Below are 17134 nucleotides of genomic sequence, written 5' to 3'. Positions count from 1 at the left end.
GGCAACGCTGGCATGATGAGCGGCATCGGAGCCAGCTGTCGAAGAAGACGACGACGAACGCGCCAGCAGTAGCACGAGCGCGTTCGCAAGGTTACGCCAACGCCGGCGATGCGTTTATTTAGGAATACCATCGTTTCTCTCTCGCAGGCGCGAGGACAAGCGGGTTCGACAGAGAAACGAAGATATTCCTAAATAAACGCATCACTGTTTTGATGATCAAAACATCATCTCACTATCAGGGAGGGAGCAGTCTACCTGACTGGAGCAGTATTTTTTTATTTGGGGTATTGCTACGATGCACTCCGCAACACCCTAACGACTGCAGCTTCGCGTGGGCGCCCGGCACCGCGGCTTCCGCCGCGGCACCGGGCTACAAACGCGAGCAGTATCCGCTTGTTTAACCACCACAGTTCACCGAGATCAAAAGCGGACATGCCACACCACCACTACTGCAAGGACTTCTGCCACTAGAACAAACGCTACAATAATAAAGCAAGGCCGACGTGGGCCAGACACCGCCACACAGTCAACGCGCCCTAAAGGATTCGCTCTGTACGCACGTAGGAGCTGCGCTCGGCAAGGTCGCTGCGCCCGGTCCCGGAGATAAGAGAGCCACGCTCAGAAACTAGCAGCCGCCGCGCGGCCGTGCAGACCAGTGCCTCAAAAGTCCCTAAGCGATTATGTCCCTAGGAACCTAGGAGCTCCACGATTGCCATGACAACACGTTTTCAGCGGGAGTCTCCACTGTACCTACTAGCAATTGTTCAGTCGCCACCCGGCGTGGCGTACTCTGTCCACATCGCAGATCGCTTCGAAGATGAGGCCGGCGTGTGCGCGAGATCGCTTTCAAGTTACGGCGCCCGCGCGGCTGCCCTGTAAGCAGCAGCCGCCAGAGCAGAATCTCCCCTCCCCCCCCCGTGCCTCGCGCGCGAAAGAAGACTGCGCGCTCCCGCCCCGTCTTCGGCCCTCGCGCGCGCGAGATTGAGCCACGTTGTCAGCTGACCCTCACAAGCTTTCACTCGCACATACAGCGTACGGCGCGCGGCGACGATGTTATCGTGTTTGGAACATCACGGCGACCGCAGAAATGGGTTTGGAGTTTCCATATAATTGTCATCGCAATAAAAGGAAAAGAAAGTACGTGGTGCGGCGTGCAAAGGTCCAGAGGCCAAGGGCCGCTTTCTGGAGCGGCGTGATCGATACTGTACTTTGCAACGCGGTGTCCGGTGTCCGTCGTGCTTACGTATGCGGCGCTGCGAGTCACGTCAGCGGCGCGATATGTCGAGTGCGACCGAACACCTTGAAACGTTTGCGGCTGCACGACTGCTACGCGCCGCACAAGAGAAGGGAGGGGGGGCGAGGACGCGGGACTCTTGTTACACCGCTTTTAAAGCAGCGGAAAGCCGCCGCGGAAAGCTGATCTGCTGGAGCGTCGGACGGACTCTCGACCGACGATCGGCCGCAGCGGGGAGGCTGCGAATTGCGGATGGCAGCGTAGGGGCGCCTCTGCTAGCACGAGCCGGCGCCGCGGTTTGTGACCACACGCAGCCAAGCTTCGGGCTGCTTGTCCGCTCGACCAGCGCTGCGGAGCGACGGAACAGCCCGAGGGTCGGGCATTTGGCGCCGGCCGCCGGCGCACAACGGCGACCACTTCGAGCTCGGTCCGCTAAAGGAGCGGTAGGTTTTCGTTCCCGTTTTGTTCGTATTGAACATATCTCACTGTGCGTTCAAGCTGCGATTGTACTACGATAGTGAACTATACGCCCAAACGACGTCGTGCGCCCAGTCAGACTACATGACTGGGAATATACAGCATATTTTTATTTTAATGTTTTGATTTTTGTTATTTAATGCATTCCAGGGTATTTCTTCAATATCCCAAGGGCTTTTTATTGCAAAAGCAGTCAATAGTTTGAGACTACTGTGTCCTTCTATCCGTCCTTCCCACTGTCATGCCGCCGCGTCATCGTGTATATACTCGTGAATCCTCGTCTTCAGATCACCTGCTCATCCTCACCGTCACGATTGGCGAAGAAGCATAAACTTCTGGCCACAGTGGGGACTTAACACACGCCCCTTCGGCAACGGGTAATCGGGAGTTGAACGTGATTACCACTGGGACATCGCGCAGATTTCTTGTTTGTGAGGGGCTTTGTGGACTACGCAGGCTCTTTATAGTGGCGGCTTCTGCGACACACATTTCGGAGGCCCCAGCAACTAATACTGTGTCGCAGCAGGTTGTACGCATTGTGAAGAAAAGTTCGCGGAAAGATGGCGGCGGCCGACGCAAGAGGATGCCGCATTACAGCTCGGGGACCGCTTCGATGCGGTCCCGTTACAATACGTTCATGCAGCTTCAGTGGCGTGCGATGGGGCACTCATTGACAGCTCGGATTTCAGAGTGTCAGTCATTCTCGGCGTTCCACCTGCAAGGATGCCTTTCCGGCGTGTTGAATGTCTGTCACTGAAGCGTCGCCGTCATGCCGCCGCTGCCGTCGTCTTTGTCATCGCTGTCGTTCCGTCATTGTCTCTGTCTTAATTCGCGCCAGTTGCTGCTGGGAGTTAAAACGACAGAAAGCTGGGCGAGTTAGTTCAAGGTTTGAAAGTTTAGGCAAAGACACGAGAGGAACTACACACACTATCAACTGAAAGGTCGACAGATAAGGAGGAAGACGCAAAGAAATATGGTCGTGGGAATGTAGCGCCAAACCGTCGGTCATGAGTCATTCAAGTTTCTGCATTGTACAAATAGTGTCGTCTGTCTAACACAAAATACTCTACACTTACTAGGCCCTATAGGACAAAGAATTTCCGTGAGCTTATTTCATGCCTTCCTTTGCGTGTACTAATACCTTCAATTACACTTTTTTCCTAGAACATTTGACCACTGGAATTCATTATCAGGTGAAACGCGTTCGCATTGCCACTGCACCATGTTTTCGGCATGATTAACTATATTTCATTGCTCATTTATAAAGTGATCTGTGTCCACGGTGTTCGATATGTTCATTTCATGCGTGTTTAACTGCGGATATTTATTTATTTTGTTTTTTCTTTGTGCACGTGTGTTACACTACCGTTATAGCCCCAAATGTGGCTGCAGTATATGTAAATAAATAAATAACCGCTGTATTACGGTGGCTCAGCGTATATTATGACGTTCTGCTGCAGAGGCGCGGAAATGTATAGTTTCGAACCCGGCAAAATATACCGAAGTGCGCGACGGAAGGAGCGGGGGAGAGGGAAGGGAGGGGAGGGTGTGTAGAATTCAAAAGCACCCATACACTGATATTTCGGTTTTACTTCAGCTTGTAATGCCACGTACACACTAGCGGCAAAACGCGCGCGGCGCGCCGCGAAAGCAGCCGCGAAACGGGTTTTTCTTGCCGCGGCAGGGATCGCTCCTGGACCGATTTTTTGCGGTTTGCCGCGTGCCGCGGATGAAGGAGACCAATGAGAGCGGCCCGCTTCCGTGACGCGCGCGCGGGAAACTGGTGACATGCGGACCCGCCCGACCGCTCGTTTCGTACTCGCGTCCGCTGTTAGCAGGAAACTCGTTTCGCGCTATCATCTGCACGCATCAGCTCCCGGACCGAGCTGACGGATAGTTCGAGAAGGGGGGAGAGACTCTAGTCTGTCACGTGATTGCCGCAGCGGCGCGCCGCCGGTTGGTGCAGCCGCCCTGCCGCTGCTGCGTTTTGCCGCCGGCGGCGCGCCGCGCGCGTTTCGCCGCTAGTGTGTACGGGCCATAACAAAATTTGATCATAATGCGGCAAACAGCGCAAACACCCAACGCCCGTGTTGTCCGTTTCTCTTGTCCCGTTTTTGAGCTGTTTGTCATATTATGGCGTCTTACCAGAAGCATTGGCTAACAGCCATTTCGCAATTAAAATTTTGTAGTCCTTTAGTACAGTGTTCATTATTTATGGAACGGTAAAAGCAATCAATAAATCGCAGGCGCTGAGCGTAATTCACGAGACGTCACTTCAGGTAGCTTCTACGCGACATAGCAATAATTTCGATGTATGTCGATGGAGTGATGTTTCGTTGCGTGAACTTAAAATTTTCATCGTCATTTAAATGTCTCTTGGGAGTCTTAGTTTTGAAAAGGACGAGAGCTTTATGTAGGCGTCGCTAATAAGAAGCAAAAATAGTGCAATGCATTCGCACTAAGCGGCTCGTCAGCATTTCAACTCGTCAGGGTTGATTAATTCTCTGAGGACCCAATGTGCCCCATGTGCGCAACCGTGTGTCACCAAATGCAAGCGCTTCACTACATAGAAACTGTGCCGTGAATACGTTTTGTGGTTCTTTTAGCCGGCTTCCTCATGAACATTAACACAATGCGTACAGAACTCATTTACTGTGCCTGTAAGCTCTTATGACACTGCGAGGTTCCGCGCCGGATTAGCTCACACTCGGCTCGTGCAGGCACGCTATAAGCCGCGTTTACATGAATGTGGCAACTTGCCCAATCGCATCGCATGATATCAGCATCCTAGCGTATCGCATCCATGTAAACGGGGCTAATGCGCAAGGAAAGTGCGTCAAATTAATGCGCCAGACAGGGTTAGATTGAGACGCGTAAGTCGACTTTCATAGTGCATGTAAACGCGATCGCATCGCATCAACGCAAGCGTCTGGAAGCGCTGCTTTGCCTACAATGTGCGACACCTTGTGCCAGGGGCGTAGCCAGACATTTTTTTTTTTTTTTTTGGGGGGGGGGCAAGCTTCCGCTTTCCTCTAGGTCACGTGATCGATAATAAATATCGGTAGTTTAAGCAGACCCTATATATGTATATCAAAGACGTGGGACCGGTCCCTGCCCCCCCCCCCCCCCCCCCCCCCTTGCGTGTGCGTGTGCTTGTGAAGAAATTAAGTAAAAAGTAAAGTAAGCTCACTAAAGTAAGTACGACAGGTACAGTGGGCGTTTGGAGCAACGGTCTCTCATCGCGCTACTGAATGGACCAGTCTTCGAAAACGCATCATTGAGACGACCCGCCCGATCGGAGAAGACATCATTACTTGTTAATCTCCGTTAAGCGTATAGATGGCGTCGTCCTCGTCGGGGCGTAGTGCGTTTCACAAGTCAAGGACGGCTATACGCGTGAAAATGCACGTGTGACCAGGCTACATACCTACTCCCACAGGAATAGCTTGTTCGCTGCGTCTTTGCACTAGAAAACTTAAATACACGCAAAAACGCGTAAGGCTTTTTTTTTTTTTTTTTCGAAGCTTTCGTCGTCCCTGCTCCCTCATACGAGAGGGTTGCATTTCTTGCGGCAAGTGCATGGGCCGCTATGTCTTCCGCTGTGTGCGAGCGTGCAGCCGTCATTTGCCTTTACGTCAACAGATTCAGAATTGTACAGAATATTTCACCGCACAGCATAGATATAGCATGTGTACGCATTTTAAGTAGTGCGTGCAACTCATTTCTGCTTCACTTACGCCGGCGCAAACAGGAAGCGGCCTTTTACCTCACAGAATCTCGACTGATTGGTGTACTAGTGATGCAGGAATGAACTCCGGTATTGTTCAGTGCATAGTGGACATAATCAATTTATCAGGACGCGTGAACTCCGACGAGAACTGTCAGCGCCTGCAACAAGAGTTTACTTACGCTGTACTGCGCACAGCAGTAATTCATGCTTGTCAGCTGTCTGTTTCGTGCATTCTATTGCGAGTCGGTGGAATTTCACTGCTGGCATCAACCCCTTCGTGTGTACATAGCTGGTTTGGGATTCCACAACAAAACAGCAACTACCAGCCTTCCGTAATTGCTGGTTTGGGATTCAACAACACAACAGTAATTACCAGCCTTCCGTAGGGGCGCAATCGCAAACAAGAAACGTTTCTCGCGCAGACTAAGATCCTGCGCAAGCGTGGCCTAACCGGCACCTGAAGGGAAGCGGCGGAAATGTATACCGGAGATTTCGACCACCTGGGGTCTTTAACGTGCACCTAAATCTAAGTAAACGGGCCTCGAGCGTTTTCGCCATCATCTAAAATGCGGCTGCCGCATTTGTTGCTTCATTTGTCGCGCATTTGTTGCTTCAGAATGCGGCCGCCACATTCTCGCCCAAAACTTCACAGAGTGTCAAAGCCTTGACAAACACCGTGACAGTTTTTTCCATATGCAGACATGATTCGCTGTAAATTACCAACCCAAACGGAAGCTCCCAGGAATGAAATTGTGATAGTAGCACCGGTTTCCTGAATTATGTCAGCGCGAAGCGACGAAAACAAAGGGTGGGTAAGGGGGGGTTGCGGAAAAAAATTCGGGGGGGGGGGTTGAACCCCCCCCCCCCCTGGCTACGCCCCTGCCTTGTGCCGCCACCATCGCACCAGGTGTGATGTGCTACTTGTGAACGCTGGCGCATCGCGTTACTCGTGATGCGCTACTGTCGCATTCTGTCGCATTCATGTAAACGCGGCTATAGTCTCCGAGAGAGAGCGTGTCATGAGTTGCCTACCTCAGCGACACGCGAGCGCAGAGCACGACATCAATCATGGCGGGGTATACTCGTTGGCCCATTGAACAAATGTGGGTGGCAGAAGTAAGTGGTGGAAAGGTTATGGGGGCTACGAACTACGTCTCACCAGACATGCAGCACACCGAACTGTGTGCGAGAGCAAGCAGAATAGGGAATGCATTGAATCAAATTGCGGTCGGATCCATTTATCATACCAAAGTGCAAGAACGTTTAAAGGAATGCCCGCGTTGGTCTTGCATGGATTTCTGGACTAGGATTTGCCCCACTCGAGGTAGTCCTCAGGACATGATGTGTGGAAGTGGCAGGATCTACAAAGTCAGATTCTGCTTCACAGACTGAAAGAGAGAGAGAGAAATGCGGTGGAAAAGGCAGGGAGGTTAACCCGAAAAGATTCTGGCTTGCTACCCTGCACGGGGGGAAGGGTAAGGGTAAATGAAAGGCGGAAAGAATAGCGGAGAGAAAAACCAGTCACGAAAAAAAAATAGAATAAAAAATTCTAATAAAGAAAATAGAGGAGGTTAGAAACGTCCGTGAGAACTCCATGTGAAAAGGAGTAGCCGGCGCCAATTAAAGGCGTCAACATCTTCTAAATATCATATAAAAACTAAATACCATATCAAAACTACAGTCTGTCAGATAGTCCACTCGAACGCAAAAACTTCAAGAGTGCCTTGCCTGACTTGCTGTGTGACGTTTGTATAGGCCGGCGTTCCAGGACTGTCTGCTCCGAAAGCGGCCGGTCGTCAAGAGGCGCCAGCGCTGTCGCGAGTGACTGCATGTGTGCGCTGTATCGGGTACAATGACAAAGTACGTGTTCGATAGTTTCCTCGTCGCCGCAGTGGTCACACGCAGCACTATCCTCCCACCCGATGCCGAAAGCAAACGACTTCGTAAAAGCGTCGCCAAGCCACAATCGGCAAAGTATACCGTTGTTTCGGGTCGGGATATAGTCCAGGTGGAGGTCGAAGACAGGGGTCCAGTCGATGCAGACGTGTGTGCTGCAAACTATAGGTGTGTTCCGCAACGATTGTGTGGCATCGTTTGCAAGCACTCGGAGTTTCGTTGATGCATTTGTTCTTGGCAGCGGGATTGGTTCCTGCACGCCGTCTTCATGAGCAGATCGAGCAGCTTCATCGGCATGTTCGTTACCCATTACGCCACAGTGGCTAGGGAGCCACTAAAAGGGGACGTCGTGTCCTTGCTCGACGAGGCGATGAAGGAGCTCTCGGATTTCTAGGACTAGTTGTTCGTAGGCTCCACGGCGTAAGGCGGAAAGCAAGCACTGTAGAGCTGCCTTGGGGTCACTGAAGCCACTCCATTTTTGAGGTGGTTCCTCACGAATTATGCGAAGTGTGCTACGAAAAGCAGCAAGCTCCGCGACTGTCGATGTCGTTTGGTGTGTTGTCTTGAATTCAAGGTGGAGACTTTCGCAGGAAAAAACACTGATCCGGCAGAACCGTCCACGGTGGTTGAAATATCAGTGTATAGAGGGCTATGATCGCTGTATTTTTCGCACAGCAAGATCAGCGAAAGTTGCTTGAGAGCTGGTGATGAGAGTTGTGCCTTCGTTAGAATTCCTGGCACTGTCAGTTGAACTTGTCGCTGAGCCAAGCACCAAGGGGGAAACAAAACTCTCGCTGCATCTATGTAACCTGATGGAAGGTATGCACGATAAGGCAGTATTGGGTTAGCTGAGCGCACTGTTGGCTGGCATTACGGGAACAGGCAAGGTCTTGTATGGCGATGTAGGAAAGGGACTCACCACATCTAGCTAGAACTCCCTCATTACCCTGGACTCTGCAGCGGCTGGGAACCCTATTAGATCTGCGCCCTGATCTTGTAAATAAAAGTGCAATTGCTTGCACGTTTTCAAGGCGCGTTCAGCAGTAAAGTCTTTTGGGGGACTTCTCCCGTATGTTCTGGATCCAAGTTCACAAAAGTCTTCGTTTGTAAGTGTTCTTAGCCATTGGGTGATCGCCTTCACTAATAATATGTCCAGCCTCAGGGTTGGCAAGAATTTTGTCAAGAACAATTACAACGTGAGAGCTTTTTGTTAGTAAGAGTGCCCATGGTTCCTTAGCAGATTGTGTACTTTTGGCTTAATAGAGTGTTTGTGTAGTGCTTGCACTAGACCGATGGCCGAAAGTTCTACATGTTGTTACCTCATGTGTATGTGGCAATACATTTAACATCGCTTTAACTTCTGTATGAATTGTAATATTGCTCCAGTGACCTCTGTCGCTTGCTCTCTGAAGTAAGCTATACATAGTTTTCACAGAGGTCACTCAACGTCACCAATGGCACTTGCAGGTATAAGCAGCTGCCATGACCCTGGCTATATTCGGCATAGTCGCGCAGGTTACGCACAATAGATTTTGAATACATTTTACTGCGCTTTCTTGGCCGCGATAACCATGCCGATATGCGTGAGGCTCAGCTGCTGAAACAGGCGCAACACTTTTGTGAAGCCGACCTACACGGAACCAGACATCGTTTTATTTAGTTTGCCGGAAATAATAACTTAGCGGCGTGCTCATGTGCTTTGGAAACCACGGGCCGTGTGACTGGCTCGTATGAACAGTACGAACTCGAAGAATCAACAACGTGCGCATTTGTGGTCGCCGCTTTATTATAGGGAAGACTCGACAATTCCCATTAACTTTTTAATAGTTCTTGTTCATTTTCTATGCCAATCTTTACAATCGTAACCGCAATGTTCTCCACCATCACCAGCGCCCATCCAATTTCCACAGATATTGTGAGCAGCTGCACTTAGTGGTGACTCCCAGATGCACGGGGAACGGTTGACCTATAGAAACGATTGAATAAGAAGTTTTAGTAGAAAGGGTGGCTTGTGGCTTGATTGGGGGCAGGTATAGTGACACTCGGTCTCTGGCGGTACGTTTGCATTACTGCCAGGAAATTTCTTTCAAGCGGTTAACTTATCCTTGCATATTGACACATCCGCATTATTCATAAGGCGTACGATTTACGTCTTTTTCACGGAGTCAACTTGATGCTCGCGCTCGCTAGCCGGCACAAAATACGGAGACGACGTGTGTGGGTTTTGTGGTGCGCTGCCTGTGTTCCTTTTTTATTCTTCTTCTTAGTTTTACAAATAAAAGTATGTGACTTACAAGGCTTCGCCAATAGATAGGCTGGCTTCCGGTTTTTACGACTTGGCGATATGATATAGGCACGCAAGCAGCACGCAAGAGGCAACAATGGAACTTGTTTGTTCACGTTAGTTCTGTGCTGCGGCCTCCGTCAGAGCTGAGCTCGGATATTTTTAAGGTGGCTAGCGGCTTGTGTTGCCGCCTGCCTCGACCAATTGGCGCGCGGTTGGCGAAAGGGGTCGAGGTCCGCATACTAGGTAAGAGTGTCGGGCGATGGTATGTAGACGCGTCACCCGGCGAGAGCGATGAAACAGAACTCCATTCCTCAAGGTCTACAGCAGACGGAATCAACCAGCAATATTCGCAATAATCAATAAGTGCGCTTCCTCAGAAATATTACGTTAGTGATATTTCTGATACACCGCAATGATATATTAGTTATATATTGCAATGGATCTTCTCATTTTAGGGCCATGGTCAGTGAACTCATGCCCTTGGCCCCTATGAGGGCTCGCTGCTTCCGCATCGACCAGCCTGGTGCGTGGACTACTGCTCTACGCATCTGCATCGTGCAGTGTGCAGAAGACGCAGTGATGACGAGCGGCCGCCATTGTGCGAGCTATGCTCTTGCGTATATCCGCGGGTCCCTATGTCTGGACCATTCAAGAAACAAGCACGGCGCGTCCGCGGTTCGCCATTGGGGTTCTCCATCTGGAATAGGGGCTTTTGTGCCCTCCCAATTAGTGCGCTGGGCCGCGAGCGTCCCTCGCGGAGTATCCTTCGTCTTCTGCTGACCCAATTAACCGCGTGACCACAGTCGGTGGCTCGCGCGGCAGCACGGGCGCTAATTGGCACCCAGAGATGACTCCCCCGCGAGACAGTCCGGAACGGCGTAACGGCCCTTCTTGGCCAAGCCCGGTTCCGAGCGGTTGCATTCGACGCCGTTCTCGCCGGCGGTGACAACCTCCAAGAGCGGCTTCGCGGACGACGCTCCGGACTACGCCTCGCTCGTCGAGCTCGCCACGCGCGCGGATGCAGGGTGTCGGACGTCGGCGATTTGTGGTCGCTCCATCGTATTGCTTTGCCCGTGCCTCAGCAGAGGCTTTCGTATCTCTTCCCGGGGAGGAAGACGCCTGTGTTCCACACTGTGCCGTTCGGACCACCTCCGTGAGCATATAGGCGACTTTCCTGTTTTGCGAGTGACGCTCACATTGCGGCTATAGACCCAACTTCAGGTGTACAGTGTTCAAACTTAAGATACCATGGTAAGCCCGTGATGCTTCGCTACATGCTTGAGTACCGCGCCGTTCTTCGGCGTTCTTCGGCGGTTGTGGCTATTTAGCAGTGCGTCCCTTTCTGCTTCATAGTAGAACATGACACGTGAATGACAAATCAGTTACCAGAAGAGACGAAAGCTCGTTACCCAACAAGTTCCCAGAAACTTTAATGGGGTCCTGGCTCCTTCACTGTCTCGAATCATTGGGTTTCTTTCGTCAGGCCATTTCCCGCTTGGATGCCACGACTCGTAGGAAAATAAGCAGTCCAGACCGCGGGTTTATTGAAAATCCCTCTGAGCTTCAGCCGGTGCGTCCCGGAAGTTCGCACTCCTCGAGTCAGCATCGCTGGTCCGACGCCGATCGCGCTCCGGAAATCCCTTCGCGGTAACAGCGTTGAACTCGTCGGAAGTGCGGTGGTTGCGGTCGCGCGATCCCGGAAGCGTCGGCCGTGTCAAGCGGGGCGCCGCCCGCCGCCGCGACACCCGGACGCTTTCACCTTCGGCGCGTGGCTCCGGGATGCTGCGCTGCGGCGCCGACCGAGTCGAACGGCGCGTCGTCCGGCGAGGGGTCCTGTCCCGCCAAGCGTGAGAGCCGATCGGCGGTTCAAGGGAACGGGGCCGGCCGCACGCTCCATCACTGGCCGCCGAAGGCGAGCAACCTGGTCCGCATGCGAGGCCGCCGCGCCCGATTCTCGCGGTCGCCGGCGGACGACGGACAGGCCGGCGTCTGTGGAGCAGCGCAGCAGCACCAGCAGCGGGCGTCCACGGCGCCCCTCGCGATACCGGCCGAGCTGCACGCCAAAGCTGCCACGCTGCTCAAGTTCGTCAAGACCACCAGGCGAAGCGGCGACAAGATGAAAGGTGAGCTACCGCGCGTCCCCTCGCGCTGCCCCACGTGCCCGGTCGCCCACCAACGCGGAATCTTCGCTGCGGCTCGTTCGTGGCCAAGCGCGGAACCAAAGCTACATTTTCCTCTACTCAAAGCGCGACGCTACTCCGCCGCTGTTCTTAACGTGCTAGATGGCGACAGCGCAGCGAAGACTAGGATTTATTGACGGTGTTCTAGGTTCATCAGCTATACGCCGTAAGCTATGAAAGACGCCGCATTGGTGTTGCACCTGACCACACGAGAGCTTTTCCATTCAGCCCTTATGAAAACGCCACCGCCGCGGCCAGAAAGCGAATCCGTGATCTATGGAGTCGAAAGTCACAGCCACTGAGCCTTCGCAGCTGCTACATACCAGCCTTTTACCTGCTCAGCGTTGCGGTACTTCTTTGAGTTGAGCCGGTACATTACAAATTAGTGCTTTTGCACGAGCTACGTGGAGAAAGTGCAGTGCGCAGTTGATGTATTGGTAACAAATAGCCATATTTTTTTTTATTTGCTAACATGACATTTTGTGAATACATAGCAACCCACAGTTTTTTATATATTTTTTTTTCTTTGTGTGTTTCATTGAACTCGTGTGCAAGTTTTCCGCGAAGCATTTCAATACCTTATCGGACAGCTGCTGCGGGCACAATGGTAACGCTACGAAACACACGTAATGTGACAACAGCGTTCTGAACGGGCACTCGAGAGATGTACGCGAGAAGGAAAAAAGGCGAAAATCGGTGTCCATTGTTAGCAGAATGCTCGCTGTACTGTCGTGTAACGTTTTGTATCTGATTGGTTTGCGCCATGCATGTTGACACGGTTCTTCCTGATCGAAATACTATGAGTCATCTGAATAGCAGGACACGTCACAATGTTTCTGCCGTTATTTGCCATGCATGCAGACGGCAACGAGTCTTCACGAAATATAGCCAATGAAGTATGCACTGCGCTTAGCAGTAATAATGCTCTTGCAGACTTTTCGGCACCTTCTTTCCAAACACAAATTATTATTTCCAGTGAATCGTGCATGCTTTATTGATTACGCCATCCCTCAGGAAGTTTTCGCTTGTGCCAACTCCAGCTTCACTGAAGACAGAGGTGTACTATCGGCGTCAAGTCTTTACAGGCTACGAATGGCGCAGAAAAAAAACCAGGGCCCGTATTGACAAAGCTTGTCGTTCGTAAGTGAACTTTGCCACTGGCCGGCCGTGCTCGTTAATAATATGTCCAACCTCAGGATTGGCTGAAATTAACTATTACGAACAATTCAAGTGTAAGAGGGTTCCGTGAATACGGGCCGAATTGACAAAGTTTGCGTTCACAAGTGTTCTTTGCCATTGGCCGGTCACCTTTGCTAACGATATGCCCAGCTTAGGATTGGTCGGAATGTTTTCTTACAGATAATCTTGGCGTAAGAGCTTTTCGTAAATACGAGCTCTAGGTTCGTATTCACGAAAGAGTTCCCACGCTAGAACTGTTGGAATGGGCCGATGCCAGGCCAATCGATATGTTGGACTTACTATTAGCGTAAGGAGGACGTCCACTGGCAAACAGCACTTACGAAAGAAAAGCTTTGCGAATTCGGCCTCAATTTTTTTTTTCACTGTTAATGTCCACAGGGAGGACTTAAAATGCGTGTTAAGTTGAGCTAGTTAGAGAAGCAAGGGATGGCAGAGAGGTTAACCAGACTCTGGCCACTTTGCTACCGTACACTGGGTTAGTTACACATAGAGGTACGAGCTAAACTTTGAACCCTCAAAACTGCCCAAGCATCTAACTTTCGCGCTTCCCGTATACTGTTGGCGGTGGCAGTGCACAAGCAGAGAGCGTTCCGCTGCCGCGACATACGAGAGCATTGCGAGGCAGATCAGCGGCCATTGCTATGGCAACGTCCGGCCAAGCGGAAGTGTGCCTGAAGCGCACTCCCCCCTCCGTTCCCCGCCTGTTGCGAAACGCAGGGACGCATTGCACCCGCTTTCTTGACGGCTCGGTCATGAGTGGCCGGCGTCGTTAGAGCCGAGACGGCCAGCGCGGGCCGCATTCCGTGCGCATGAGATGCGGGCAGGATTACGGGAGAGTGGGCCGCCGCCCTCGAAGGACGGCGGCGCCGATATTGCACGGCGTCGCGGGCGCGTGCTGAATGCATTCGCACGCTCTCTCCTTTGGCCGGCACGGAGAGCATCCGCGCCCACACTGGGGTAAAACGGCGCGGGGCTTGATCGCCTGCTTGGCCGTTCAGTGTGTGATCGACTGCAGCGCACGATGGCCTACAACTCTTTTGTACACTCGTAGACCATTGAGAACCTGTGGCGCGTTTGTCCTCAATGCGGCTCGATTTGTTCTCGATTCGACCTTTCCCTCGAGACTGCGTTAAACTCAGTTTTCAGAGGAGACGACCCTACGACTGCGGCCATGTCCATCGCTGGCGCAAAACGTTATTCGTGCACCACTACAGTTTGAGAAGCGCGCCGGCCTAAGTAGCCCTGGTGTTCTCATAGAGAGGAGGAGACGCACCAAAAATTAAACGAACGAAAAAGAAAGGAATATTGCCTGCCCACCATAGGCTAAATCAGACTCGAATACAAACGAATGTAAAATCCGTAGATCAACTTTCAATAAAAAACGAATGCAATACATGCAGGGCAATTTCCCCACATGCCAAGAACAAGTATATGGATAACATTCCAGCGATGCATGCCAAAATAAAGCACAAGGGGATAAACAATTCGCATGACGCTATTGTGCGCTAATAGGGTGCGTTACGTTAACATGAGTGTTCTTGAAAATCCACGCACTGTGGCACAGAACTACCCTTCACGGTGTTTTTCGTGACAACCATCTCAAAATTATTTCTGCATTGAGGATCCCCGCATTACAGGCATGTCTTGCGTGGTAAGCGGCTTCACTTTGGCAACTGTTATGCGTGCGTCAAGCTAACTAATGATGAAGGTAATTATATTATTCGTTTATTATTAGGGTCTTGCTAGAGTCTTTCCGTTCCAGTGCTCGTCTTTTCAAGTAATTCAGTTAATTCCACAAGAGCGCTATCTGCACCAGGCGACCTTTTAAAAATACTCGTGGCGCGCAAGTATTCGAACCTTTCGAATAACGAATCGAATAGTGTCCTATTCGATTCGGTCTTCGAATCGGATATTCGAGTACATTTTGAATATTTTACAACGTCAACTGTGCGCAATCAAACATAGACTTGGAGCAAATGTACGATAATTTTGATCCTCTCGGGCATAGCATAGATATGAAACTTAAGACCCTACGTAGTTGAGCAGGCTACGTCGCTCAGGGAGCTTGACGTGACCGGTTTTACAGCGATGATTCGAGCTCTACGAAGGGTCTTGATTATGCGAACAAACCGCTTAGTTGTAATGTAATGATATAAACTTGCTAACGTTATGAATACTAGGATGTGAAGACGGTTTTACTATAATTATGACAATGGTTGCTCGTTATTCGAAAACTATTCGATGTTCATTTCGATTCAATTCGCTTCTGACACTCTTCTACTTCGTACTCAATTTGGTGTCAAAAATTACTATTCGCACACCCCTAAAAGATACGATATATTTTAATTAAGATGCTCGGTGCATACTAGCTCAATTATACTGCAAGTATCGACAGACGTTCGTCAATCAGTAAGAAAGCAGGCCACAGTTAAAAACTTTCTTTTTTAATGATTCTCAAGATATTTCAGAAGCACCGTCGCGTCATGAAGTTTGGTACTTATAAGGACATACGTACTTATATCAAATGGGGTTCAAAACTGTTTACAATGGGTCTCAATACACCCCAATGAATCTTCAAAAAAGAGAACCGTGAAATGTAAGTTTGTCGCCTTCCTTCCGGTAGCCAGGAAGAATAGAGAGAGAAAGCTTTAATAGCAACTGGAAAGGGTAACCTACAGACAGACTGTGCATGCTATACTCCAGATGTTATGATGAGGAATGAAAGAAAGTGAGAGAAAAGAAGAGTCATTCAATACTCCGGCGCTATTCTTAAGGACAGGCGCCTGTCCGTGTGAATTTATCGCGAACCTTAGCTGTGGTACCATTTATCTTAGCAGTAGTACTCCAGCTTCCGAAAGCCAGGACATCTGACCTCAAGTCTTGCTTTTCGGGAATGGGTTACTGCATGAAGAAACAGCTCAAAAAAAAAAAAGAAAAACGGGACGACGGCAAAAAATTGACGGCTAGCTACTAACGGATTAGTGCGGTGAGCATGATTGGAGTGCGTGCGTGCGTGCGTGCGTGCGTGTGTGCTTGGCGTGTGTGTGGGTGTGCGTGTGTGTGTGTTCCCTTGATACCATTCACTGCAGATGAATTGTCTGCCCAAGCGGACATCATTTGCAAAAGAAACCAAAGCAATCCATTCACAAATTAAACAAACTTCATTAATAAACTTTTTAGTTTCAAACTTTACGGCGCATGTTTGTATAGAAAGTTGAAGGGAATCGTCGTAAAAGACTATTTTCTTTTTTTCTACCTTTCAAAATGGCCATGTAGACCGAAATAACTGACGTAAAATTATTCGTTCCATTACCTGATTACGAACGCCGCACCGAACGCGGCACAGGGAGGTTGCACCGCGAGCCGCGCGTGCGTAATCAGGTAATTGAACGGACAATTTGACGTCAGTTATTTCGGTCTACATGGCCATTTTGAAAGGTAGAAAAAAGAAAATAGTCTTTTACGACGATTCCCTTGAACTTCCTATACAAACATGCGCCGTAAAGTTTGAAACTAAAAAGTTTATTAATGAAGTTTGTTTAATTAGTGAATGGATTGCTTTTTTTCAGCTAATGTCTGCCTTGGCAAATAATTAATCTGTGGTGACATCTGTGGCGACTTCTTTTTTTTTGTAGTATTTGAAGTAAAACACAGTGTATAACAGTCAACACACAGGCCGTAACAACGCAGCAAGAAGCATAATATGGTTACTGCAGTATAGACTCTCATAAGTTGCACACATGGCTTGAGGATTGGGAGGGGGGGGGGGGGGGGGGCAATGTATCGTATTAAAAATCGGGAAGACCCTGTGCTCTTGATGGTTTGCTTTTGTGGGCAGTTCCTGAGCTGTACTGTTCTTTCGTTGGCAATCAGGTACAAAGTACTGACGGATGTTCCGTCGCAGTTAGAAGTGTCCATTCAGTCCATATAGAGAGGATATTTTCGCAATAATGGTGGCTGATTCGGTACAAACTTGTCAGGTGACGTTGCGACAATTAAACATTTGAAAATGCGTACTTTGTACAGTTGAAAGAATGGAATCATAGACTCAGTGGCGGACGGATGCTGCAGTATTTCTATTTATATTGGAACGAATCCATTGCTTTCTACTACAAAAACCACGCAGATGC

At 50.1% G+C, this 17134-nt stretch overlaps 1 protein-coding gene across 4 annotated transcripts in view; it reads left to right on the top strand.

Annotated features, from left to right (window-relative positions):
• LOC119457266 (heat shock 70 kDa protein 12A-like) overlaps window positions 1-17134 on the top strand; it is a 183366-nt gene that overhangs the window by 68951 nt on the left and 97281 nt on the right. The window contains exon 1 of one of the 4 annotated variants that reach the window (XM_037718953.2): window positions 11191-11747. The exons of the other annotated variants lie outside the window; for them this stretch is intronic. Within the exon in view, the coding sequence (XP_037574881.1) occupies window positions 11555-11747 (193 nt within the window). The 5' untranslated portion in view covers window positions 11191-11554. Of the gene's footprint in view, window positions 1-11190; window positions 11748-17134 lie in introns of those variants that run through there. 4 annotated transcript variants of the gene reach the window in all.

Source organism: Dermacentor silvarum, chromosome 1 (assembly GCF_013339745.2).
Source record: "Dermacentor silvarum isolate Dsil-2018 chromosome 1, BIME_Dsil_1.4, whole genome shotgun sequence".
NCBI classification, from domain to species: Eukaryota; Metazoa; Arthropoda; class Arachnida; order Ixodida; family Ixodidae; genus Dermacentor; species Dermacentor silvarum.
This window is presented reverse-complemented; position numbering and strand designations above follow the sequence as displayed.